The sequence below is a fragment of the Pseudomyrmex gracilis genome, unplaced genomic scaffold (genome assembly GCF_002006095.1).
Source record: "Pseudomyrmex gracilis isolate BER0280 unplaced genomic scaffold, ASM200609v1 scaffold_196, whole genome shotgun sequence".
Classification (NCBI taxonomy): Eukaryota; Metazoa; Arthropoda; class Insecta; order Hymenoptera; family Formicidae; genus Pseudomyrmex; species Pseudomyrmex gracilis.
This window is the reverse complement of record NW_018020780.1, coordinates 24453-50203: the sequence shown is the minus strand read 5'-3', so window position 1 is coordinate 50203 and position 25751 is coordinate 24453. Positions and strand designations below refer to the sequence as shown.

Here is a 25751-nt window from a genome sequence, read left to right as displayed (position 1 = left end):
ATATATATCAATTTCTAAAATAAAAAACATTTTGTACTACACTAATAAAGATATAAAAACGCAGAATACTATAATAACAGAAGGAATATAAAGATATTTCGAACGTTTTTCAACTACAATATATACTTTTGTTTTAATAAAAAAAAAAACAGAAATTAACAATTGCGGTCGCAAAAAGTTAAATCAATCACTTTGATAAACATTTCGTGTTTACGTATCTGTTTTTATATGTTATTGTCTGAAGAAATTTATATTATAGGGGTTGGTATTGGTGTGATTTTTGGGTCTTTAATAATCGGTTATGCACGTAATCCCTCCCTGAAACAACAGTTCTTTACCTACGCCATCCTTGGATTTGCGCTGTCAGAAGCAATAGCCCTCTTTAGTTTGATGATAGCTCTCCTCATATTATTTGCATTCTGAATCCAACTCCTTCAAGCTTCCCGAGATTTCCTACTGAAAGTAAAGTTATAAGTTATCATTTTCAAGTTCTCGACTCCACTCCTAGTGTTTTTGTGTTGTTTCCTCATACAATTATGTAATTTACTACACATATATATCTATATATATATGTGTATCTTGTAGGTTAGTGTGAAAAATAATATCAAATGGTCGTCAAATCATTCCAGGTGCCGGCATTGGATCCGTATTCGGTTCCTTGATTATCGGCTATGCAAGGAATCCCTCCTTGAAGCAGCAGTTATTCTCATACGCCATCTTAGGATTTGCCCTGTCCGAGGCCATGGGTCTCTTCTGTCTTATGATGGCGTTCTTGCTTCTTTTCGCCTTCTAAGTCATAATAAGCATAAGAAAGTGCTGATATAGTATAGTGCGTCACTGCCAAGACAGCGTTGTCCGGATCCATGGGAAAAAAGGCAGCGGCTGTCTCTGGTACGCGGGATGCCATGAAATCATTAGAGAAGCTCGGATCATTTTTCCGTGGTTCGGGTGGGTTGCGACGGTACGACAATGAAGACACACGGAAGCTGTGAATGCAGTTAACGTCGTTTAAGTGCGGACCGTCTCAGCTGTCCAAGCCTTCAGCTTGTTCGTAATTATTTCATGGCCTACTGACCTCATTGTAGCGTTATAAACTCACATTGTTATAAAAAATGCTGGATTTCTCAATTATAAACAAACGAATAAGATATTATATATAAAATATATTATTGACAGTTAAAAGTGAAAGGAAAAAAAACAAACGGCATCTGCATTTTCATGTGCAAGCATACATTATTCACCTTTGTTAGTGTTCTGCTGCGACAGTAACAGAACACTTAGGTCGATCTTGTCATTTAAGGAATTCATCATTGTTGTGCCGTCGCGTACGCACGTTGTTAAGGCAATTCTCGACGATAAGAAAAAAAAACTTCATTGTACAGTGAAACGAATAAACATCTTTGTCGTGAACATGGATTTTTCGCAAATGTTTGTTTACAATTTTTCCTTTGTGGTCTTTTTTTTTAGTGTGTGTTTGAAGTTGTCTCGTTTACGAACTACTGCGGTTCTAAAAATTTGAATCTAAGTACGACCATTTACACAAAAGTGTTTATGTGAAATAAAATTATTTCTATTTACGGTATCTAATAAAAGTCTCGGAGATGTACCGCTAAACAGAAAGAAGGGGGAGAGAGTGTACTTGATCAGATATCACGAAATGTACATGTACGTGACAATACAATTCTATTGTATTCAATTTATTTACTGTAATATGATACATTTAATGGATCTTTACTCTAAGAATATGTGAAGCATGAAACGGTAAAATTATCATACAGTAATGAAAAAAGGGAAATTATCACAATAAGCTTAGGCATTGTGGATATGACGGAGCTAACACCTTGAATTAAAGTGAATGATATAAAAAAAAAAAAAAATGAAAAGTTAGCTTTACTTTTTTTTTTATACATCGAGTTTTCTTTACACACACGAACTTATATAAGTGTCTCTTAAAAATAGAATCTTTAACGTTGAAATATATATATGTAATCAACAGTTGATATTTTCGCTGTTTCTATTAAACTTCTCAAGTTGTTTTTGTGTGTGTTTAAAGCGAAGACAATTCGTTCTTTTCGTAGATGTGGTCTCGAGTACGCATATACACCGCGATACGTGATGAGTGTCACGTAAATGTCCTCCGAAAGGAGAGACTTCCGCTTCCTAGAGAGGTTCTCTCTCATGTTTACGTTAATGCACATGTACACCACACCGTGCGGAGACGAGGTTTAAATATACATATTTATAACGCTAGGAAAAAAAGCCCATGTATGTATAGGCTTTTGCTGGATCATTATTTGGCAGTGTTTAATTGTTCTAGGAGGTTTTCCCTTTCCTTTAGACACGCCCACGCTTTCTCCTGATCCTTCCTCGACAACGGTACCTTCCTCTGTTTCGCAAGAGTCAACTTTTTGTAATGCTCTATCACTTCGTTATCAGCCACGCTGATTTTTCGTTTCAACAACTGTCTCTTGCTTTCCTCCTGGGCCAAATTCAACAGTCTTTTCAGTTGCGTGACGTTGTGACTCGACAGCGCGGCGAGTTCCTGTTGACATCTCTTGACCTCTGCCAGAATCTCGTCATCCTCTTGATTCTTTTTTTGCGTGTCGGGCTCCAAAATTCCTTGGTCAATTAATTCTTTACGCATTCGCAATTCCAAATTCATGGAATTCTGAATGGTGAGATCTCTCAGAACGGGCGGATCTCCGTCCCGGAATAATTTGTTCTCCGTGTTGTTGTTCGCGACGTAAACGTTCTCCTCCATAAGTGCGGTAACCAATCTTTGCGTGATCGGTCCCACGATACCGTTAGTCGCGATACCGTTGGTTTTTTTCTCGCTCTTTGTGATCAAATTTGTTATGTCTGTGTTGCGGCCCTTTTTTTTCTCTCTATTTGGGTTCGCTGCGTCTTCTTCCTGCAGTAGATCGTTATGTGCCCACATCAAGCTGTAGTGACGACCCAGGGGTGGGATCTTCTTGAATTCGCTTATGTCACTGTGCGTGGCAATAAGTTCCTCCAATAATTTAATATCATCAGGCATGATGTCGGTGCAGTAAGGATCTACCGAGGCCCAGAATTTATTGGGTATGTCATTTTTTGGTAAGAACTTTGGTGCGTCTGATTTGGATCCCTCAATTCTCGAGATGTCGTGCAAATTTGGCACCACCTGACTGGCCGAGCTCCCTACAGTTTTCTGTTTGAAGAGCTTTGTGTGCAGAGGTGACTGGCTCTTCGTGTTGATGTCCTTTGGCTTGAATTTCTCCTCGCGCACCTTTTTGTCGAGCAAAGACAATCCCTTTCCGCTCTTCGATCGTCTGTCTCTTCGTTCCTCCGCCGACAGGTTGGAGATCTCCTCCTGGAGATTGCGATGTCGCACGACAACCGCTGACAGTAGAGTTTCCAGTTCCAGTTGCAATGTGTCGAGATCATCCATACCAACACCCTCTTCTGGCGTGCGCTTCAGGATGCTGGTGTACTTGGGCAACTGTTTGCTGTCGACCGTTTTCAAAATGACCTGGGACGTGGTTGGTTCTGATGTCTCCGAGGTTGTATCGGTGGCTGCCACCGAAGACTGCGCGCTCTTCCCGGATTCGCGCACTTTGAGAATGGTCTTCTTCGAGCTCTGCTTCCCTTTTCCCGACATATTCCCGAATAGACTGTGACAATCGATACTGGAGACAAAAACAAAATACAGCTTGAGAAGCTGTTATTTCTGCGACTCTTGACGAGTCTTCATTCCAAAAATATATCGTATTTACGTCCGCAATAGCCACTTAATTCTGTTCTACTTCCCAACATTCAACGATCGCAAAACAGTGCGACAATTATTATTTGGACTATTGGAGAATATATGTGCGTATTCTCACCTTTAAACATAAGATATATCTCTGTTATTTACGAACAATATCTCATAAAAGTCTGCAGACAGTAATTTAGGTTATAATCATGGTTATAAGTCTTGTCATAAATGTGAATTGGCTCGAAGACCTCATACGGCGAAACGAGAAAACTGTTCTAGGGATGTTTATTGATTTCGAATTGGTTTCCTCAACCGAGTCCTGAATTATCGGCTGCGTCCAGACAGTTTGCCGTCATTATCGATTAATTTCTACAAAAAAGCTGATAAATATCGCAAACTTTTATCGCAATTTATCGCCTATTTCAATATAATCTGGTATGATTTCACATTTCGATAATTAAATTCGTGAAAAACTCAAAATCGCCGCTCGAGAACCGGTGCTAGTTTTAAGGTTAGAAACTCTTCTGTTTACATCATGATATACATGTTGTTGCAATTTATAAACTTTATAATCGACTTCAAATTTATGAAATTAGTGAAAAGCTTCTGAAAAGACGTAAATTAGTATCTTGTTTGCGTGACGGTTACGTATTTTCTTTTTTAACATTTTTTTTCAGGTAATACACAATAAAAGTGGAAGATGTACACGCTATCTTTCGTCCTTTACGTTGCTCTTGTTTGTTGCGCACTGATATTTGTAAGATTATATTTCCTGATATTTATGAAACGTCACAAGCCCAGAGAAAAGTCTTCCTCGGTTAAAACGATGATAATATTAGGATCAGGTGGACACACAGCTGAGATGCTTCGCATTGTTCAGCGTTTAAACGTCAAAAACTACTCGCCTAGAGTATACGTTCACGCGCAAACGGACAAACTCAGTTCTGAGAAAGTGAGAGATCTGGAGACTGGCAATAAAGATTACAACATTGTGGACATTTACAGAAGTCGGGAAGTTCGACAGTCATACTTCACATCAGTTTGGACTACTGTGCTCGCCACGCTGAACAGTATTTCGATCTTGTGGAGGGAAAGACCAGAACTTATATTGTGCAACGGCCCAGGCACTTGTGTTCCTTTGTGTGTTGTAGCATTTCTGCTTAAAGCGCTATGCTTCTCACAAACTGTTATTGTGTTTATTGAAAGTTTCTGCAGAGTTAAGACTTTTTCTTTAACAGGAAAAATTTTGTATTACTTGGCTGATTATGTGATTGTTCAGTGGGCTTATTTAAGTAAGCCTGTTTATAGTAGAAGCATCTTTTTATAAACAAAGACCTTTCTCAATTATATCAAATTCTAATTGCATTTGTGAGAAGCAACTTTCAAACAATGACTCATAGCGCTTCCATGATAAAACTCCCTTGGGAATTATTAATAAAAGAATTAGAACATATACCAACTGAAATAAAACTGCACTTAACATCAATAATCAACATGCTGCATACATCTGACAAATTATTGTAAATATTAAAACTTATATATAACTTAAAGAATATAAAAACTATTATACACATTTTTATTGTAATGTATGTGTTAACATATTTGCTCATAAACTCTGTTCTTCTTAAAAGAACTCAAGAAAAATGGATAAGTACTTCGATAACAAGAGTGGAAGCCTGTTTAGATCGCACATGGGAAACATTGAATTCAGGCTATTGGAAAGACGTTCCTATAGAGTACAGATACTGCTATTCTTTATGTACTGTTGTAAAGGTATACAAATACTTGTGCGTGTGTGAGGAATTATCACTATATATTTATTTTGTTTTGTACATAGTTTATTTGCATAAAACCTCATTAACTTGTTTGAGTTACATAATATACTTTTATAGGCAATATTGTTAGAGCTTCAGTACAAAGTTACTGCTGATAATTTGAAAGACAAAGAGAAGGAAAAGATTGTACTGAAGAATATTATTAATCAAATTGACAGAGGCATTTTGTTAGGTGCGCCACTTTCGAGTGTGCCAAATTTATTGACAAATATCGCTACCAAGTTAAACAACTGTTGTATTGGTAAAACTTTTAATATAACAATCATACACACACATACACAAAAGGACAATTGTATAAAAAATAAATCTTCAAAATTTTATTAGAAGACTCTGGCGCTACAAATATCAAAGAAATTTCAATTAATCACGAGGGAACAAATTTTTTAATATCTAATAATCCGGAGAGATACTTCGAGAAACCATCAATGGAGACGTTTTACAATAAAATTTTTATGCCCAAATTTCCCGCTATATTAACAGGTACATAAATCGTAATCATTAAATTTTATAAAATATATAATTGATTAATTGAAGATATAATTCTACTAGGTTGCATAAGTCACTGGAAAGCATTAACGTTGTGGAAAAATCCCGATTACTTGAATAAGATTGCGGGAACTCGCACGGTGCCGATTGAGATCGGATCTCGTTACACCGAAGAAGACTGGACGCAGCATCTAGTTAATTTTTCTGAGTTTTTACAAAACCACATTATCGCAAGCAATAGCCAAATTGGTTATTTAGCGCAGCACCAGTTGTTCGAACAGGTATCGGTGTGTCGCGCATTTAATTTTATCTTGTAGAAAGGTAAAATTTGAAAATAATTTTAGATACCTGAATTGAAAGAAGATTTCGAAATACCGGAATATTGCTGTTTTTCCGATACTGAGGACAGTGACGATGTAAATTCGCCAGAGGTTGACGTGAACGCTTGGTTTGGCCCGGCCAACACATTGTCACCTTTGCACTTTGATCCAAAACATAATCTGCTCTCTCAGGTAAGGGACAATTATCAAAGGTTACTTGAGTCGTGTTGAAAGTTCTTTTTTTTATGAGTTAAAAGTCGTATTTTATTTTTCTCTTTTCAGGTGTTTGGTTACAAAAGAGTTATTCTGTATTCTCCAGCTGAGACAGATAATTTGTATCCTTACGATACTAAGTTGCTCAACAATACCGCACAGGTAGATCCTGTGAGGCCCGATTACGATAAATGGCCAAACTTTCGCAAAGCAAACGGCATGACTTTTTACTTGAAACCCGGAGAAATGTTGTACATCCCGCCGAAGTGGTGGCATCATGTCACGTCTCTTTCTCCGAGCTTTTCGATTAGTTTCTGGTGGAACTGATGTGTCGTATTTTTACCACATTACGTCATGTAATATTACAATAAAAATTTATATTTATACACGAAAGAGCGATATCTTTTAGAGATCTCATTGTAAATAAAAAGTAAGTCACCGCACATACAATAAAAATCAATCCCAACCGAATATAGCAAACCAAGTTTGTCGTATTCAGAAATTATTGAATTGATCTTAATTTAAAAAACTTTATTGAATCAATAATTACAAAGCAAATGCTTCTTTTACACGTGTATATAATTTAATATTATATTTTATATATAATTTAATATATAATTTAACTTTGAATCGGACGCATCAATTCAATGTACATTTAATGTGCAATGAAAAGTTTAATATTATAACAGAAGTTGAACATTTTTATGTATGAAAATAAAAATTTGTATATGTTTTTGTAGATTCGAGTTAATTGTTACGTGTATGCTAGCGCTTCGGAATGTTAACACGACTTGCTAAACAAAGCCATGGTATATAGGAGAGCTTAACAAAAATAACATAGTGCTATCTATTAATATCCGACGGTCTACGTCTTCAGCATGGTGCTTACCGAGCGTGCATGTACATAGAAGCTTGTCAAAAGAGAGTATACAGTTTATTATTTAGTAATGACGACAGAGGACGCATTCCCACCGATCATTAGGCTCCAGGTAAAAAAAAAAAAAAACCCTGCCTGCTAATTAATATTCGATCCTGTCGCGATATCGACCGCTATCTTTAACTCACCCACGAGAATCTGTACTACACGCAGAGAACCCGACAATTTTACAATTTGACAGTTTGTGCAACAATTTTATGCAAGATGTCCAACACTATCGCTAACATTAACAAACAGAGAATTTAATCATCTGTGTGGTAATACATTAACAACAGGTGCAAATATTGTGCGTGTTGCGTTAAGTAATTGGCAGGATCTGGCTCGTGCCGTTCTTGTAACAAGTGTGCGGGATCAACAACGTAAACCTAATAAACGCGATTGAAATGCGGAATGACTGAAAATCAGCTGATATCGCGCTATCGGACCTCGCGTAAACGCTTACGGTGATTATTGGACGTTGTCCAATAAGCGATAGCTCGACGCTATTTTTAGAAATATCTGTCAGAGCTTTCGGAAGCAACGTTTTTATTGAAAAAAAAAGTGCGATTGTCGCGCTCGGTATAATGTATCGTGTAAACAAACATCTGTCTCTGGAAATTTGATTCGAACTCTAACGAACGGAGATCTGATTTTAGATGTTTTGTATGTGAAAGTTGCAAAGAAAGAAAAAAGAATTCTCACGTTGATACACCGTTGCGAGATAAACTCTCACGGGATGACGACGTGAAATCTTACGGCCGATTGCTGCGCGAGAAAAAATTAAGGGTACAAGTGCGGCACTGCGCGCTGAAGTCGCCGGGGGGTCATGGCCTTGGATCAAGTCACGCGAGTTGCAAGGTTGTTATATCGTGGAGGGTTGTACGCGACGGGGCGACACGCATATATGCATGTTGTTCTTCCTACTTGGACGACCCGCACATACTGTAAAGACTTTATTGATCGCAGTGGCATAGCTGTCTATTTCTTTCGGGATGCAATTAGGACAATTTCGATGCGTTTGTCTGAACAATCGTTTCTTGTTAAATCGAGGACTCTTCTCGCGAAGTGGCGACGCAATTGGTGTATTATATTTAATATACACGTAGTATACTCTCTCTTTTCAAGATATGTATTATATTCCGCGCACAATAGATCTTTTGTCGCGTGTATTGAAAGAAAATTTAAATTTTCATTTTACAACACATTGTTTTCTTGTTTTCTAGACATGTGAGTTAAAAAAAAAAATTCTACACGCTCTCGTGTTGCGCTTCTCGCAACACTTTTATATTCATGTTTCCTGAAAAACGAAAACCCTGCGCGTGCTTTCTCGGTATTCACAATCAGGTGTTTTTACATTCAATAGCTCCGGGCGTTTGTTTGCACGTGGCGACGCAAGATTCACCACCTGCACCTGCAATCTCGCGCGCGCGAAAGTCGGTATCCGGATGGGTTCCCACCTATCCTGTCGGTAATCTTACCCCCCACGACGGTGAGACCCTACGGGGAAAATCCACCACCACACACGTCTTTATAATGCCTTCTATAAACTCCGTATATAACGTGGACACAAGATTGAGGGGGGAAAGATCGGAGGATATAGAGCGAGGGTGAAAGAATGAAATGGAAAACATACGTGTAAGACGGAACGACGAGGAGAGACTTATTGTGTCTCGGAATAAGATACCCCAACAAATGGAAGGTGAGATACATCGAGAGAAGAATGTTCGGAATCTTAACTTTTCTAATTTCAATCAGAGAGAAAAAAGAAACGAGAAGTTCTCATAAAGTAGACGAATATTTAATTGCGATTTCGATTTCTCGCTCGCTTTCCGCTAAATTTGTTCTCTAATTCGATCTCAAATAATTCTGAAGTTATGAGAGATTCTATGTTTTTACTTGTACTGTGTAGATTTTTTTTTAAACATTTTTATAGAAAAGTTGTTAAAAATAAATTAAAAGGCGATATATATCGTAGAATTACGAAAGATTGTATTTTTGGGATATAAAATCACGTTATATTTCGTAGACAAACAAAATCTTCGAGATTTCTCAAGACAGGCCAAGGTTTCAACAACAGCAAGAGAGATTTTTACCAAAAAAAGTGGCACACAGAAAGCGCAGTATGTTGACGATAGAGAAGACGAGAGAGAGTGAGGGAGAAAGAGAGAACGGCGCTAATGGAAAGAACAGACGATATGCCACTCACGGAGGGTGCGAGTGAGCCGGCGACCGCCACCCTCGCTCACCCCTCTCCGCCTGATACGAGCCACCCCCGGCGCGGCGTTCCCTCTATATGCGAGATCGTTGTCGCTCGAGTCTGCGCGGTCGCGTGCTCGCGCAGGGCGGCTCCTATCCGCCCGTGACGCTCTATCTCTTCCTTCTGCGTTATTCGTGCGCACCCCCGGGGGTTGGTGTGCACAAATGGTGGCGTAACGCGCGCGTGGTCGGCGCGTTCGACGGAGAAAACGAAAGCGTCCTGTGCGTGAGCGCGGCCAACGACGCTGACGGTGCAGTCGCGGATACGTTTTTCCTGGCCGAGCCGTTGTTCGCAATGGTCACCGACAATATTAGTCAGGTACAGTTTCCGGAATACGGAAGAAAGCGGTTTAGCGGTCGGAACCGGCATCTTGCACCCTCTCCTCCTCCGCCTCGCTCTTCCTCACCCTTTTTCTTTTCTGTTCTATCCGAATCGACCGATCGAAGTAGATGAAGCATGTGGAATTTTCGAGCACAACTCGCAGTTGTAAATTCGTTCGCCGAATTCGTCGTTGGCCCGAGAAACTCGTTCGAAGTGTCGTAAATTAGAAATTACGAGCGTCGTAATTACGAGTGACGACTGATCGCGACGGCCGGCCGTCGAAGTGTGTTAAATGCGAAGCTCCGTCGGAGTTGTTGCTGTTTCAATGAATTAAATCAGAAAACTTAGTAAATCTCACGAGATTTTTAGGTTTTCATTTTATTGTCGCAGAGACGATTCCTCGCGCGTGCAGCGAGACGAGTATTCGATTTCACGCCGTTGAAATTGGTGCCGGTTCCAATTGGTGAATCTTATCGGCGCGTTACGGGATGTCGCGCGAGTGGATTTATTTATTTTCTCTTCATTAGACACGTTCATCGTCCGTTTTTGAACTGATTGTCGAATGGAGCTTGTTTTTTTTTTTCAAAGAATATCAATTGGGAGCAACGTAAAAGGGTTGAAAATCGAGCGAGTCGAGGTCGTGTTTTAATTGCGACAACCGGCGAGTGTGTGTCGGTGCCGACGAAGGGCGACCGATAAGCGATAAGAAACGTGATTTGGATAAGATGCGCGTTGCAGGAACCGGCAGGAACGACCGGCCGCAAAGGTCAGGGTGACGGGGAGTTATAGCGTGCGCGCCAATAGGGTCGGCTCGAACCACCACCTGGCCGATGTGATTCCTTATCGCGATGAATCACAGCGGGACGCGGGGACAGGGACGAGGATCTTTCTTGGAGATTTCTATTTCCTGAGAAAACAAACGACGTTTGCCGAGGAGAAATCGTCGCGTTAACCATTGGCTAAAATTCGATGCCGGTTTAATCAAAACTTTGTCTTTTTTCTTTTTATCACCGAAGATTTTCTCGCTGCTCATCACAATTGCTCATATTTCAGACATTTAAAAAATTTTTAATTAAGTTCTATCACACGTACATTGTTTTTTTTTTTTTATCGTTGATTTTTAACAAAGATAATAACACAAAGTGGACATTAAAACTAATGGAGAAAAGAAGACAAAGAGTTGCATGACTCTGTGCAAACTGGGTTACTTATACATCACATCTATATAAATAACCGTATTACGCACCTTTGCCTTTTTATTATAATACACCTTCGTCAACCCCTCTGTTTTCCACGTTGTTCTTTTTTTACAAGTAAGCACGAACTTCGTCTTTTTTTTTTTGCTTGACACGTGCCGCTTCGATTCACCCTAACGAAATATAAAATTCTTTTTGCATTCAGGCTGATGACACGACAGCATTTCTTCGCGCTGCTCGGTCGGGCAACCTTGAGAAAGTGGTCGAATTTCTCGACACCGACTTGGACATTAACACAGCCAACTCGGTAAGCATCTTGTTGTGCGCGTTTGTCATCAACGATTCCGCGTAATTTTAATTTTTTTAAATAAAAATCGTGAAAATATAAGTGTTATAACGAAGAAATAAACGAATTGAAAAAATAATGAACGTAACGTAAAATTGTTCACGTTGCAGAACGGTTTAAATGCCTTGCATTTAGCTTCGAAGGATGGCCACGTCGAGATAGTGACTGAGCTGTTGAAAAGGGGCGCGAAGGTAGACGCGGCTACGAAGAAAGGAAATACCGCATTGCACATCGCCTCGCTAGGTAGAGAAAGAGAAAGAGAAAGAGAGAGAGAGGAATATTCTCATAGACGCATGTGACGTCGCAATCGTATTTTTACATATCGTAAATGTTTTGCACAACGTTTCTTTTCAGCTGGCCAGTCTGAAATAGTCAATATACTTATTCAATATGGTGCCGCCGTCAACATCCAGTCGCAGAATGGATTCACTCCTTTGTACATGGCCGCGCAGGAGAATCACGATCAGGTTGTCAAGCTCCTGCTTAGCAACGGAGCCAATCAGAGCCTCGCGACGGAGGTAAACCCGTTCGCTTAGAATATTTTCTGTTCCTTAAATTAAATCATGTGTTTCTTCGAATAAGTTTTCGAAGACACACGGGATGAAAATGCTTCGCATTTTTATTTGTCTCAGGATGGATTTACACCACTCGCCGTGGCGATGCAGCAGGGCCACGACAAGGTGGTCAGCGTACTTCTGGAGAACGACTCCAAGGGTAAGGTCAGATTGCCGGCTCTTCACATCGCCGCCAAGAAGGACGACTGCAAAGCCGCTGACTTGCTCTTGCAGGTGAGGAGAGGCAGCGTGAAACTCGAAATAAATTGAAATATCGCCGTGCGCTAACGATCGATTGTTATAGAACGATCACAAGCCCGACGTAACGTCGAAGAGCGGCTTCACCCCTCTTCATATCGCCGCTCATTATGGAAACGAGGAGATAGCGCGATTATTAATAAAACGAGGTGCCGATGTCAATTACTTGGCTAAGGTAAGTGACACGGAGACAATTTGCGACGGGAATAACGTTCAATAAATTTTGAGCACTCTCTTCGATCGTTAGATCCCGATCGAAAATCCGTATAATTAGCGTCTCTTCGTATCTTTACAAACTCAGCGTTTTTAAATATTTATGCGCGATTTACTTTTCTCCAGCACAATATAAGTCCGTTACATGTGGCGGCAAAATGGGGCAAGAACAATATGGTCAAGGTGTTGCTGGAAAACTCGGCGCAGATCGACGCCAAGACCAGAGACGGTTTGACTCCGCTTCACTGCGCGGCGCGATCGGGTCACGAGCAAGTTGTCAGCACTCTGCTAGAAAATTCGGCGCCGATCAGCGCACGTACAAAGGTACGCTTCATTCCTCGGATTCGATTGCGCATTAAAATACTGTGACAATTGTTTACTATTTTCGCACACGCAGAACGGTCTCGCGCCGTTGCACATGGCGTCGCAAGGAGATCACGTGGACGCCGCGAGAGTGTTGCTGTATCATCGCGCGCCGGTGGACGAAGTGACCATCGACTATCTGACCTCGCTCCACGTTGCCGCGCACTGCGGACACGTCCGAGTCGCCAAGTTGCTGCTCGATCGAAAAGCCGATCCGAACGCCCGAGCGCTGAACGGCTTCACACCGCTCCATATCGCGTGCAAGAAGAATCGCATCAAAGTGGTCGAGCTCTTACTGAAACACGGGGCGTACATCGAGTCAACCACCGAGGTAACGTAGCTCAGTTTCTTTTTATTTCACTCTCTGTCGCATCAGATCTCATCAGTGTTTCCTCGCAACTGTGAATCACAAATGTCTCTTCTACACGGCTGTTGGCAACGTTTCGACGATTATCGCAAGGTCGAATCGTGATATCGATCGCACAGACGCAATCGGCTCACAGCGCGCGCAAGCACGCGTTCGAAGTGCGCACCAATTAACGCGTAGCAGATATCAAATGCGATCTTGATTCCGTACTTTTACGATTTTCCTCGTAAGAGTGAAATTGGTTGATTTCAAAGACTGGTTAAAGGGTCGTGCGTTAGTGACGAAATTGGTCGACCTAGTCTTCGATTCTAATGTACCATTCTTTTTTTTTTTTTCATCAAATCAGTGATCGAGAACAGCAAAAAAAAAAAAAAAGAAAAAGAAAAAAACGACGATAAATCGGAAAAGAGAATCGAATTTTAATTCTGGAGTCATATTGAGACGCAAAAGTATTAACAGACAACCATGTACGTGTGTTTTGCAGTCCGGACTGACTCCGTTACATGTGGCCAGTTTTATGGGGTGCATGAATATCGTGATATTCCTACTGCAGCACGAAGCCAATCCTGACGTACCGACTGTCAGGGGCGAAACACCCCTACATCTGGCGGCTAGAGCCAATCAGACAGACATTATTCGAATTTTGCTAAGAAATGGTGCCAAAGTCGATGCTCGTGCAAGGGTAAGTAAAGCGTGTTTGCCAAAAAAAAAACAAAAAAAAAAACAAACAAACAAAAGAAAACAAACAAACCAAAACCCGGCAAAAACAAAACCGAAATCCTCTTTTGCTTCTTCCGACTCTTCTCACCCGACTAAACTTGCTTAATTCAATGAAACAGCAAAAAAAAAAAAAAAAATCCTTCTCCCGAGGATTACAGAAATTGTTTTAGACAGTCATCTAGAAGAATCATAGACAACTGTGTAACCACTCTCTCATATACGCACTCCTCTCTCTGTACAAAAGCATGAGCCATTAACCAGTCTCATATGTCGAGATGATTTGATTTCAACAACGATTCGTAACTCCGAACTTTTGTGTGTGATGACATTCGCAAGAAAGACATAGCATATTTTTTCACGCTTTTCCTTTAAATGTTCAAGACAACACTCGCACATCGCCGAAAGAGAAAATTCACTGCAACTCCATTTTTTTTAATTTCACAAGTAACCATCACCTTCTGTGTAAAATACATCTCCGCTTCGAAATAAAGAGTCAACTGGTTCTCTCTCGGTTAATTTTAATCGCGTCATCTCTTCACATCTATAATCGTTTTTTCCGCGCGCGAAAAATTCTTCCGTAGGTTTTTTTTTTTTTTAACAGGCGTATCCCCGTTATTTTGTAGGAACAGCAAACACCGCTTCATATTGCCTCTCGATTAGGGAACATCGACATCGTCATGTTGCTGCTGCAGCACGGCGCGGCCGTCGACACCCCGACCAAGGACATGTACACGGCGCTCCACATCGCGGCGAAGGAGGGTCAAGAGGAGGTAATGTACAAAGAATACGCGCAAATAGCGGAACACGTCGCCGCGCAAAGTAGAATACAGCTGTTTTGGAGCCGGCAACGAGAGTATCTCATTTAGGAGAAGGGAAAACGCACACGCTGCCGCCGCCGCCGCCGTCGTCGCCGCCGTCGCCGGACGCATTTGTCGTTTTTATCACCGTCGATCCGCTCACCATCTCGCACCCACATCTGTTTCACACGTCTTCTGTTAATGGACTTTTGGTTTATGTTAATTACACATAAATGATATAAATTTTATGTTACGTTTTCGTTTCTCACATCATGTATTTGTTATATGTGGTAATAAATTTTTTCGTTATCTTGTTTATTCTTTATGTTTTTGCGCCTTATTTCTCTTGAGTTAATAATTTTTATATTTTTTTTTTAATGCAAAATATGTTTCTAGACACTTCCGGGCACACTGCGCTTTTATCTCGTCGCCGCTCTCATGCATGTATCCTGTATTACACGTCGGATGATCTCGTTACACGAAGGGACATAAACCGGATTAGAGAGCGTAATTTTCACCCCGTGACATTTGGCAATCGCTTTATTAGCTCCGAGGCGATATCGATTGTCGAGCCAAACGCGTTCTCCTGAAACACACATTTCCACATGTCTTATAAACAATTTATTAATACGTAGGATTCGCTAGTATAGATTCGTTAGAATTAAAAACCGCTTTAAAACCCAAGACGCATTTTCCTGCACAGAAAGTATATTTTTGTTCTGTAGAAGTACAATTTTAATTTGTAGAAACTTTCTTATCATTGTCTTCATAACCCTCATGTCGTTCAAACGTACATCAATTTTTAACGATCCTTCAGTTTCCAACGGGCACCTAACTTGAAGGTAACTCTCGCAATTTTTATTGTTAGAATATTTTATTTTATTGTAAGAAAAAATTGTGAAAAACGTTTGAAAGAGTCGATGTGTGCTCTCTTTTGCGTCGTAGAAATAAGTAAAAAAAAAAAAACCCCGAGTGCCGGATCAACTCCGGTTGATGGCTAATCGATCGATCATCAAATTAACCGGAGTTGATCGAACTAGCCGTAAGAGGAAATTGTTTTTTCTACAACCCAATAATTTGTTTGACAAACAGGTGGCGGCTATTCTCGTGGAAAACAATGCTTCTCTCAAGGCTGCGACGAAAAACGGCTTTACACCTTTACATATCGCTGCTAAGTACGGAAATATGAATGTCGCTAACATACTCTTGCAAAAGGAGAGCAAACTCGACGTCCAAGGAAAGGTTTGTGTGCACGCTTGTATACGCAACTCAGGACTTAAAGGTCTTTCGAATGTGATCAAATTATTCTCACGACATTTCAGAACGACATCACACCGTTGCATCTGGCGTGTCACTACGATCATCCTAACGTGGCGAATCTCCTGTTGGAAAAAGGAGCGTCGCCTCATCTCGCCTCGCAAAATGGACATACTCCGTTACATATCGCTGCTCGCAAAAATCAGGTAAAATTGTATCATTAAATTGCGATTTAATTAACTTCAACATAACGCTGTGGAAGTGTCTTTTCTAACGTGCCGAATGTACACGCTGTTCTAACAATCTAGTCGTTAATGCGAATAACTAGTTTTTGTGCAAAATCTTTTGCAATCTTGGCTTAGATGGACATTGCCTCCACTCTCTTGGAGAACGGCGCGAACGCTAACGCGGAATCCAAAGCGGGTTTCACCCCGTTGCATTTGAGCGCGCAGAAGGGCCATTACGACATGACGAACTTGCTGATCGAGCACGGCGCCAATCCTAATCACAAAGCCAAGGTAAAAAACAATTAAAAAAAAAACTTCCGTTCTGTCACACACATCGCAGTTTCTAGTATTTGTGAAGAATCAGTTAAATTCGTTACGCGCGTCCTTTATTCTCCATTGATTGCGACGAAAAAAAATCCAATCTCTGTTCTGCTCTCTTCCATTCTCTGTTCACATTCGCGACATACTCTTATTAATGTCATTTGAACGCGCGAACTTTAAATGTCAATTTTTTTTATTGATTTCGGACGAAGAGAAATATTTGCTTTAATAATTATTTCGCATACAGAACATAAACGCCACAAAGAACGTTATTTTTTTCGTATATTTCGTTAGAACGGACTCACGGCACTGCATTTGTGCGCGCAAGAAGATTTCATTAGGGTGGCCTCGATTCTGGTGAAGAACGGGGCTGACGTCGAGAGCCAAACGGAAACCGGTTACAGACCGATTCATGTGGCCGCTCATTTCGGAAATCTGTCGATGATACGTTTCTTGCTGAAGCACAACGCCGAGATCGACGTGCGAACTAATCAGAATTACACGCCGCTTCATCAGGCCGCGCAACAGGGTCACGCTCATATCGTAACCGCTTTGCTAGAAGGAAACGCCTCGCACAAAGCGCGCACTAACGTAAGCAACTCGCTGCTGCTGCGCAGTCTAACACATTGCGCGAGCTTTGTTTAAAACAAATTTATTTTATTGATGTGCTGTTCAATATTTATTCACATATTCAAGATTTTTCTTTTAAGAAAATGTTCTATCGAATGTGTGTGTCGCAGGATGGTTTGACGGCGCTGAACATAGCGCAAAAGTTGGGATACATCTCCGTGATGGAGGTGCTCAAAGGTTTGCCTTACGACAGTGTGACTCCGGATAATAAGAACTGGGAGGAAAAGTACAAAGTGATAGCTCCCGAAAGCTTGCAGGAAACTAGTTTCATGTCTGATTCGGACGACGAGGGAGGTACGTGTGCGCAAGAAAAAAAACACAAAAAAAAAAACCCGCAAAATAATTCATTTTCTATAGAAGAATTAATTTTCTTTTTTAGTTTCCGACACGCTGATCAGCGAACAACCGTATCGATATCTTACGGCGGATCTGATGAAGAGTCTAAGGGATGATTCGTTGCCTATCGACGTTACTAGGGACGATCCGGTACACAGACAAGGTGAAAAATGTTAATTTTTTAATCTTTCTTTCTTTGTTTAGGAAAAGATAAAATGATGGTTTTCGCGAGAGCGAGAAAGAAGTTTTTTGAAAACAAATTGTTTAATACATTGAAACAAATTGTTTGCCGAGCAAACAATTAATGTGCGCGATTATTCTTGTTTTCAGTCACGAGTGAGGAGAAGCAAGACTTCACGCAAAGCAATAATTACTGTTTGGCGGAGAATTTCGATAGCGCCGACGGACTGAATCTAGGGTGAGCGTCGAGAATTTGTGTTTCTGCCATTTTAATTGCTAAAGAAACGATTTTATTCCTAAAGATTTTTTATTCTGATCTAAACATGCACACATCTTCTTTTTTTTTTTTTTCAGGAAACTGCACTTCAAATCGTAAGTATAAAACAGAGTGACTGTATTAAGAAAAGAAATGTGAATACACCGTGAGGACGCGTCACTACGAAAATCCAAAATTTACAGATTTCTAATAAGCTTTCTGGTGGACGCGCGTGGCGGTGCCATGAAAGGGTGCAGACACAGCGGCGTGCGCATCATCGTGCCGCCCCGAAGAGCGACAATGCCGATTCGCGTAACGTGCAGATTAGTGAAACCGAACAAGGTGACGAATCCGCCGCCCCTGATGGAGGGCGAGGCTCTCGCCACGCGGATTATCGAGATGGGCCCGGTCGGCGCGAGATTCTTAGGGTAACACGATCTCGCTATGATGCGTACGAACGTACAGATCTGCTTTTTCTTCCAAGATTGAGAGAAATATAAATATAATCCGTTTCAGACCCGTTTTAATCGACATACCGCATTTCGCGTCGGTTCACGGAAAGGAACGTGAAATCATCATCCTGAGAAGCGAGAACGGAGAAACGTGGAAGGAGCACGACAATTCCGTGGACAACGATGACACTCTCCTCAACACGCCTCACGGTATGTCACCGCGATGTGGGAAACAACAAGAGAAAACATCGATTTCAACACAATTGTTTGATCCTCAGATCCTCAGATGAGCGCCATGCATTCCGGACGAATCACTCGCATAATCACCACGGACTTTCCGCAGTACTTCGCCATTGTGACTAGAATCAAGCAGGAGGTTCACGTTATCGGCGCCGAGGGTGGCATTCTGATTTCGAGCGTGGCGAACCACGTGCAGGCCGTGTTTCCCGCCGGCGCGCTAACGAAGAAGATCAAAGTCGGCCTGCAGGCGAGTAAAGTTCCGAAACGCGCAGAGAGCAAACGAGTGACGTGAACAAAATGTCAAAATGATTTTATCTGCATTCACAGGCGCACGTTATTCCCGCTGAGCTCACCGCCAAGCTGCTCGGTAACTGCGTCGCGGTGTCGCCGATAATAACGATCGAACCGAGAAGACGGAAGTTTCACAAACCGATAACCCTGACGATTCCCGTGCCGCAAGCCGCGAACAAGGGGATGATCAATCAATACGGCGGAGAAACACCTACGTTACGCCTGTTGTGCAGCATCGCGGGTATCTAGTTTGCAATTTAAAAAAAAACACAACAGAACTGTCTTGTCTTTTTATTTCAATATTCGCATCGATGACGACAATAAAAATAACTCGGTCCCAACTTTAGGCGGAACCAACGAATCGCAGTGGGAAGACGTCACCGGTTCGACGCCGTTGACATTTATGAACGATCGCGTGTCGTTCACCACCACCGTGTCAGCGAGATTCTGGCTGATGGATTGCAGGAACATCAGCGCGGTACCGAAAATGGCGACGGAATTGTACGAGGAATCCTTACATGTGCCATATATAACGAAGTGAGCGACTTTTCTGATGATTCGCGTGACTGCGATTAGCTAATTTTTACAATACAAACAAAGCGCATTAAACACAAATTCCATTTACAGCTTTATAATTTACTCCAAGAGAATGGACGTATTAGAGGCCACGTTGAGAATATTGTGCATGACCGACGGCAAGGAGGGCATGCACACCTTGGAAAAGCAAGAGGAGTTCACGGAAATCGTGAAGAGTCGCGATGTTGAGGTATCTTCGTGATCGTAAAATTCGAAATTTTTTAAAAAAATAGACATTCTGCGGGTCACGCAGTTGTTTTTTTTTTGTTTTGTTTTTTTTGAACATTTAAATTAAATAACACACAGATTTATTTAATTGTTTTTGAATATTTGTTCATTAGGCACTCGATGGAAAGGATCTTTATATCGAATTCAGTGGAAATTTGGTACCGGTAACGAAATCCGGAGTACAATTGAAGTTCACGTTCAAGGCTTTTCGCCAGAATCGACTGTCGTTTCACGTTAAAGTGAAGGATCCGTTGCTAGATCCGGTCGCGAGGATGTTGTTCATGCGGGAACCGAAAATCGCAAAGGGAGAACCGCCTCAGCAGCCTATTTGCGTGCTGAACATTGTACTTCCCGAGGCTATTATGAAGAAAGAAGTACAGAAGAAGTTAAAAGGTACGTGAAAATAAAAAATTATACATAATTTATAAATATGTACAATTAAATTAATTAATTAGTCAATAAGATAAATTAAGTAAATTACATAAGTATATACATGTGCACATAATTTAATAAGGAAAGCTTTAATTATTTCAAATTAAAGCTTTTTAAATTTAATTATTTATTAAAAATAATGTAATAAAAAAAAAAATATGTAAATGCAATCGAACCTTCCTGTTGTCACCGTCGGTGATCTCTCGTTTTTGATAAATTTTCCCACTTCTGCACTATATTATATCCCATTACTGCGCACTTTTGTTTCAATCACACAAGCGCGGAATGAGCCACGTGCGCGTCTCAGTTCCGCGCAAAAGCCGAACGCGCCATTTTGTCGAAGAGCAGGGACGGAAGAAAGGGAATAGTTTCGGCGGTATTTTGACAAGATGGAAGGTTTTGCGCGCGAATGCCACGTTACGAATAATGATAATATTTTGTGACCGCAGGTTACGAAGACTCCAATATCATAAATCAAAAGCTAGATTATTACAAATCAAAGTACAAAATGGAAGAAAGAACGGAGAAAACCGACAAGCCCAAAGAGACCGCTTCGCCGACGGAAAAGAAATTTATAACTGACACGTTACAGAAGGAACAAACAGGTACGTAATTGATAGCTCTAGAAATTAGACGTAATGTATATTTTTCTTCTCACAAATTTTGCGTTATGCACAATTGTCGAAATGTATTTCGAAACTAGATATATGAGAAAATCGATCTCGAATCGTGGTAGAATTGAAACTGTTTCGACTGTTCGAAATTCGATTTTGATTCGTTCGCTCTAAAGATGCAAGGTGCAAAAAGAGAACTTGCGTTAAACGAAGAATTATAATAAATAATTTTTGTTAAAACGTAACCGCTCAGGGAGATGTAGAATTACGTAACATGTTGAGAAAGGTCTGGCGACGTAGGGATGATTCGTGAACAGAGTGCGAGAGTGACGAAAAAAGAAAGCGAAGTACCTTGACGAGATCGAGAGGAATAAGTTCACCTGTCGAATTCGATTCGACTTGAAGACGGTAAAAATTGTTTTTTAATTCAAGGGGAAAAAGATAATCAGCTTACGGCTTAAGAGAGTTGGGTGAGGCTTCCTTAACTTAATTAGACGTAACGGCATCACCATCGTCGCTCGAACGTGCGCTCGGTGGCGGACTTCTTTTAGTTCGTTTCGCGCCGACGAAGGGAACGGTGCAAATTTCGCATTTGTCTCTCTTTCTTTCGAGCATCGCACACAGCATTTGTCGAAAAACGTGAGTTTCTCTGTTCAGTTTGTCATACACCTGTTGTTCGTTTGTTTCTATAAATCTCTTTTCTCTCATTTTGTTTTCAATTACAACCCAACTAATTTTTAAAATTGCCTCACTTTTGCGTTAGTGCGTTAATTTTTCTTCTTTTTTTTTTTTTACAATTTTCAGTTTCAGGTGTTTTTTTAAGTTCGTTAGTAGTTTGCGCACTTACGGTCGGCGCGTTTAAACGTATCGAGCTACGGGAAAAAAATCCAAGCATGACGACAAAAGTCAACGAATGCGCCATGAAGCAAGACGGTCAAGCGTGCGAAAAGGATTGTTCCTCCGGGACGAAGGTCAAACGCAAATCCAGATCCGCCAGAAGACGCCTGAACGCGATGATGAGCAACGCGTCGTTGCATTTCTCCGACACAGATTCCGAGGGCGAGCTGACGATGATCACCAACAAGATCGGCAAGCTCAGCCCGGTGAAAATCTCGCTGGCTAGCAATCAGTGCAGTCCGATGATCTCCGTGACCGGTGCGGAAGACGTTGATCGCGCAGCGCAGACCAACGAGAACGTGAACTATCTCATAGTCGACGGTGAGATGAGGTCGCGATCGAGACGCAGCAGCTTCGCGGAGAATCTCACGGACGTTGACGAGATATACAGCGACGAAGACAAGGACGCACGGGACAAGCTGAACGTGACAGCTGACAACGGTTATCAGGGTGATACGGATCTGGAGGACATAGAGGCCGACGAGGACGTCCATCCGACGATCTACGTCACGCCTCGGTCGGACATACTGACCGAGTTCGGTGGCGAAATGATCACCACAAAGGAGGGCGACGGACCGTTTTCCGTGGAGGTGCGGAATCGATTGTCGCGCCAAATGGTTTCTATCGACAAAGAAGACGCGACGAACATGCCGGAAATGCCAAACACCGACAGCGAGGACATGGAGGCATCCGACGAGGAGGACAAACTGGACGAGGCGGCCTCCAGCAGTCACTTGTACGAGGCCTTCGACATCGTGGCCGCCTCGCAGATCGTCATGATCAACAAAATGGAGAACACGTTGTACGTGCCGGACACTGTCGAGGATCCGATTAGCGACTGCCACACCGATATCGAGGATGTCGATTAAACGAAACGGGATTATGACGAAGTGAGAAAACTAGCAAACATGATCTAACTGAAACGCGATGTGATTCCCTGGAATAAAGATCTTTCTAATTGAAATTTCAATGAGGTAACATATCGTTGAATATTGAGTAACAAATATAAAAAAGAAAAAACTCAACGACCCTCCGGTACTTGCAACTGCTGCAATGGGATGCGGTTTGCGTAACGTCTTACGCGGATGCGAGTTCTGATCTAATTAAGAAGTCTTACTTGGAAGATAAGTAGAATTTTAAAGTCTTCTTCTATTAGAGAGTCACGGACAACATGATCACGCCATGGACGATCAAGCTGTAAGGTTGTGCAATGAAGAAACTGTAATATGTTAAGCGTGACGCTTAATGTTTATGAAATTGTATAAGAAAATGCTTCAGTGTGTTTAGCATATATAAAGATGAAATATTATTTCTAGAAAAAAATCAAAAACATTTTTAAGTTTGTCTCTCATCGTGTTTTCCCTTAATTTAGTTGACTTCCCTTCCCACCGAAGTGTCCAAAAAGTAATAGCCTTATTTTTACGATAAATAAATAAAAGAGGAGCTGCAAAAATCTGTGGACAAGAATACTGAAATCTGATTTCAAGAAACTGGAAAATGAACTGGACCGGTTTCGTTTGACATTCTGGAATAGACATACATCGTACGAAAATAATGGTAATGTTATTTTTTGGATAAACTGTTGTTTGTCGCAGACTCTTTCGTTTTCCTTTTTGCACCGTGCCTGAAATCTATAAATGAATTTTATCGATGGGGCAAAATTAAATGCACGAAATTACAGTATATACATATATATATATAGAAGTACAATGCTTATAATTTTTCAAAGAAGTCCGTCTTGCAACTACTAAAGATTATATTGAATACTCATTATAACACTCGTAACTAATCCAATTGCATTGTGTGCGCGTGCGAAACGATTATCAAAGAAACAAATTAATTCTTTTAACTGTTATTGTTTTTTTGAAAGCCAATAATAACGCAATGTTTTTGTGTACTTGTTATACTTGCAGACCGAACTGCCGTCCTCAACATTATCATAGACAACCGTATGGGATATTAATGCAAAAGAGTATGTCTCCAATCTAGAGAAATTTCTCGATACAAATGCATATTTATACATGCATATAATTATATGTTATAATTATATGGGACGCGAGATGTACAAATACGTATTCGTATTTATCTATCAAGTAATTTACAAAAAAAAAAGTGTTTTCTTTTTGTGGCACACTCGATATTACTCAATGCCGTCATTAGAATCAAATCGTCGTATGTACATCCAGAAGAACGATAGAGAATATCTTATTTCGTAATTGTGAATTATGTCAAATTATGTGTGTGTGTTCTTGTGTCATATAATTAGTATAAATTCTCATAAACATATATATATATATACATATATATATAAAATATCAAAAAATATATACGTATACTATACTGAAAAATGTATAATGAAAAATAGTTGTTCGCGGTGATGTTACATGATTGTTACATCTGAAAAAACTCGCTGATCTGTACTTTCAACTGAATTAAAGCCGTTTTAAGTACATCAACCAGAACAATTTTTTTATTTCTTCAATATATAAAGTATTCTATCATACTCACTTGTAATTATCCAATATATAGCTCTTTTTATCTCTCCAGAAAAACTGTCTATAAGTATGTCAGTAGTTTTGCGAGAAACTAATTTTTTTCTTATTTTCACAAAACGAAGCGTCATCTCTCAAAACTCTAGTCGGTAGACTTTGAGATATCACGACACCCGCTGCGGGTGTGAAAAGAAACGAAAAACGAGGGGAAAAAAAGACTTGCGCTACAGAAGTTCTCGATCGCCAGATCTCGCTATGGATAAAACGAAATAAAAAAAATTAACATAACGTATTCCAGTAATTGCAACATGACGTGCTTAATAAAAAATAATGTGAACATAATTCTTGGTTGTTCTAGATGCCGCTACTATCCACGAATCCCTTGCACAAAAAGCGGTTTGTCCCCTAGAATCCGTAGATGCTAGTTATCCCACTAAAGTAGGCGCCGACCAGCAACCAGAAGATCTGTCGCCCGAGCTCGAGAAAACTTACTCGGAGAAGCGCAAGTTCTGGGAGGATATCTCGCGGAAGCGCGAGAGCTATCAGCGTTCCGAGTCCGAGGTCTCGCGCGCCTCGCAGTTGACCATCAACGAGAGCGACAGCGAGTCGTGTTTGCCGAACATCGTGTCCGAGGAAGGCGATGGTACTACGGAAGGGATGTCGGAGGTGATGCGATCGGAGACAATTGAGGACATCAACGTGCCGGACATCTCGGAGTGCTCGGTGGCGGAAAAGGCGCACTACTTTGAGGAGCAAATACAGAAGGAGATGGCGAAGACGAGCACGACGCCCCGGCCGCAGGAGCCGATCAAGTCCGAGAAGGACAAGTCGCTTTTCAAATCAATCGACGATCAGAAAATAAGGGAGAGCGAGGACAAGAGCGCGACGGAAATGACGAAAGAGACAATCGATATCGAAGAGAAGCACATAGCGGAGTCGAGGGAGATAGAAAAGACCTTGAAGGCTTCCATGCTGGACGACAAATGGACGAAAGAAATGCGGAAAGAACCGAAAGATAAGGAAGATAAGAAAGACACGGATGAGGATAGAATTGTGCGCGAGGAAGTTCAGAAGATAATAGCTCAGCCGGTGATGGAAGTTTGCAAAGAGCTGTTGAACAAGGAGAGAGAACTCGCTGAGGGAACGCAGATGATACACGAGACAGCGGAAGAGATACAAAGAGAAATGAAGGAAGAACTGAAAGAAGTAACGCAAACGATACCGCAAGTAGAAACCACCGTAGTCACAAAAGAGATCGTTACGCAGGAGAAGCCGGTAGTGTCGACGGGAGTCCTTGAAGAAATCGCGAAGGAATCAAGACCGGAAGAACTGAAAGAAGCAACGCAAACGATACCGCAAGTAGAAACCACCGTAGTCACAAAAGAGATCTTTACGCAGGAGAAGCCAGTAGTGTCGACGGGAGT

At 41.1% G+C, this 25751-nt stretch overlaps 6 protein-coding genes across 15 annotated transcripts in view; 5 read left to right on the top strand and 1 right to left on the bottom strand.

The window, feature by feature from the left end:
• LOC109858287 (ATP synthase lipid-binding protein, mitochondrial) overlaps positions 1-1410 on the top strand; it is a 3565-nt gene extending 2155 nt beyond the window's left edge. For all 3 annotated transcript variants that reach the window (XM_020435388.1, XM_020435385.1, XM_020435386.1), the window contains exon 5: positions 630-1410. In XM_020435388.1, the coding sequence (XP_020290977.1) occupies positions 630-793 (164 nt within the window). In that variant the 3' untranslated portion in view covers positions 794-1410. The remainder of the gene's footprint in view (positions 1-629) is intronic.
• On the bottom strand, positions 1298-3953 carry LOC109858283 (transcriptional adapter 3-B). Its single transcript, XM_020435377.1, has 2 exons — positions 3864-3953; positions 1298-3668 (listed from the first exon to the last, which is right to left on the bottom strand). Exon 2 carries the CDS (start codon positions 3638-3640, stop codon positions 2291-2293), a length of 1350 nt encoding a protein of 449 aa, XP_020290966.1. The 5' UTR covers positions 3641-3668; positions 3864-3953; the 3' UTR covers positions 1298-2290.
• A 130-nt stretch (positions 3954-4083) lies between these two features.
• On the top strand, positions 4084-5086 carry LOC109858286 (UDP-N-acetylglucosamine transferase subunit ALG14 homolog). 2 transcript variants are annotated; one of them, XM_020435384.1, is made up of 2 exons: positions 4084-4171; positions 4414-5086. In XM_020435384.1, exon 2 carries the CDS (start codon positions 4437-4439, stop codon positions 5061-5063), a length of 627 nt encoding a protein of 208 aa, XP_020290973.1. In that variant the 5' UTR covers positions 4084-4171; positions 4414-4436; the 3' UTR covers positions 5064-5086. The 2 variants fall into 2 exon arrangements, with proteins under 2 accessions (XP_020290973.1, XP_020290972.1); XM_020435383.1 differs by having other exon boundaries at positions 4156-4247.
• A 16-nt stretch (positions 5087-5102) lies between these two features.
• Positions 5103-6943, top strand: LOC109858284 (lysine-specific demethylase 8-like). Of its 3 annotated transcripts, none has more exons than XM_020435380.1 (7): positions 5103-5256; positions 5368-5509; positions 5629-5812; positions 5899-6051; positions 6121-6338; positions 6402-6569; positions 6660-6943. In XM_020435380.1, the coding sequence occupies exons 1-7, from the start codon at positions 5126-5128 to the stop codon at positions 6915-6917; spliced, it is 1254 nt and encodes a 417-aa protein (XP_020290969.1). In that variant the 5' UTR covers positions 5103-5125; the 3' UTR covers positions 6918-6943. The 3 variants fall into 3 exon arrangements, with proteins under 3 accessions (XP_020290969.1, XP_020290968.1, XP_020290970.1); XM_020435379.1 differs by having other exon boundaries at positions 5896-6051; XM_020435381.1 differs by having other exon boundaries at positions 5165-5256; positions 5368-5523; positions 5896-6051.
• Positions 6938-25751, top strand: part of LOC109858281 (ankyrin-3-like) — a 27375-nt gene continuing 8561 nt past the window's right edge. Inside the window, exons 1-28 of one of the 4 annotated variants that reach the window (XM_020435372.1) lie at positions 6938-7020; positions 7331-7579; positions 11486-11587; positions 11737-11869; positions 11981-12144; positions 12259-12414; positions 12485-12613; positions 12778-12975; positions 13049-13345; positions 13866-14063; positions 14725-14871; positions 15991-16140; positions 16221-16361; positions 16518-16673; positions 16998-17294; positions 17444-17627; positions 17713-17832; positions 18000-18087; positions 18204-18221; positions 18309-18533; positions 18622-18767; positions 18836-19044; positions 19125-19329; positions 19436-19625; positions 19716-19854; positions 20006-20285; positions 20774-20929; positions 24686-25745. In XM_020435372.1, coding sequence (XP_020290961.1) covers positions 7538-7579; positions 11486-11587; positions 11737-11869; positions 11981-12144; positions 12259-12414; positions 12485-12613; positions 12778-12975; positions 13049-13345; positions 13866-14063; positions 14725-14871; positions 15991-16140; positions 16221-16361; positions 16518-16673; positions 16998-17294; positions 17444-17627; positions 17713-17832; positions 18000-18087; positions 18204-18221; positions 18309-18533; positions 18622-18767; positions 18836-19044; positions 19125-19329; positions 19436-19625; positions 19716-19854; positions 20006-20285; positions 20774-20929; positions 24686-25745 — 5330 coding nt within the window. In that variant the 5' untranslated portion in view covers positions 6938-7020; positions 7331-7537. Of the gene's footprint in view, positions 7021-7330; positions 7580-9963; positions 10082-11485; positions 11588-11736; positions 11870-11980; positions 12145-12258; positions 12415-12484; positions 12614-12777; positions 12976-13048; positions 13346-13865; positions 14064-14724; positions 14872-15481; positions 15741-15990; positions 16141-16220; positions 16362-16517; positions 16674-16997; positions 17295-17443; positions 17628-17712; positions 17833-17999; positions 18088-18203; positions 18222-18308; positions 18534-18621; positions 18768-18835; positions 19045-19124; positions 19330-19435; positions 19626-19715; positions 19855-20005; positions 20286-20773; positions 20930-24685; positions 25746-25751 lie in introns of those variants that run through there. The other 3 variants (XM_020435373.1, XM_020435374.1, XM_020435375.1) reach the window with 3 other exon arrangements.
• On the top strand, positions 21406-24347 carry LOC109858285. Of its 2 annotated transcripts, XR_002250601.1 has the most exons (3): positions 21406-21577; positions 21743-23392; positions 23749-24345. XR_002250601.1 is itself a non-coding variant. In XM_020435382.1 (2 exons), the coding sequence occupies exon 2, from the start codon at positions 21832-21834 to the stop codon at positions 22702-22704; it is 873 nt and encodes a 290-aa protein (XP_020290971.1). In that variant the 5' UTR covers positions 21406-21577; positions 21743-21831; the 3' UTR covers positions 22705-24347. The 2 variants fall into 2 exon arrangements, 1 of the variants encoding a protein (XP_020290971.1); XM_020435382.1 differs by having other exon boundaries at positions 21743-24347.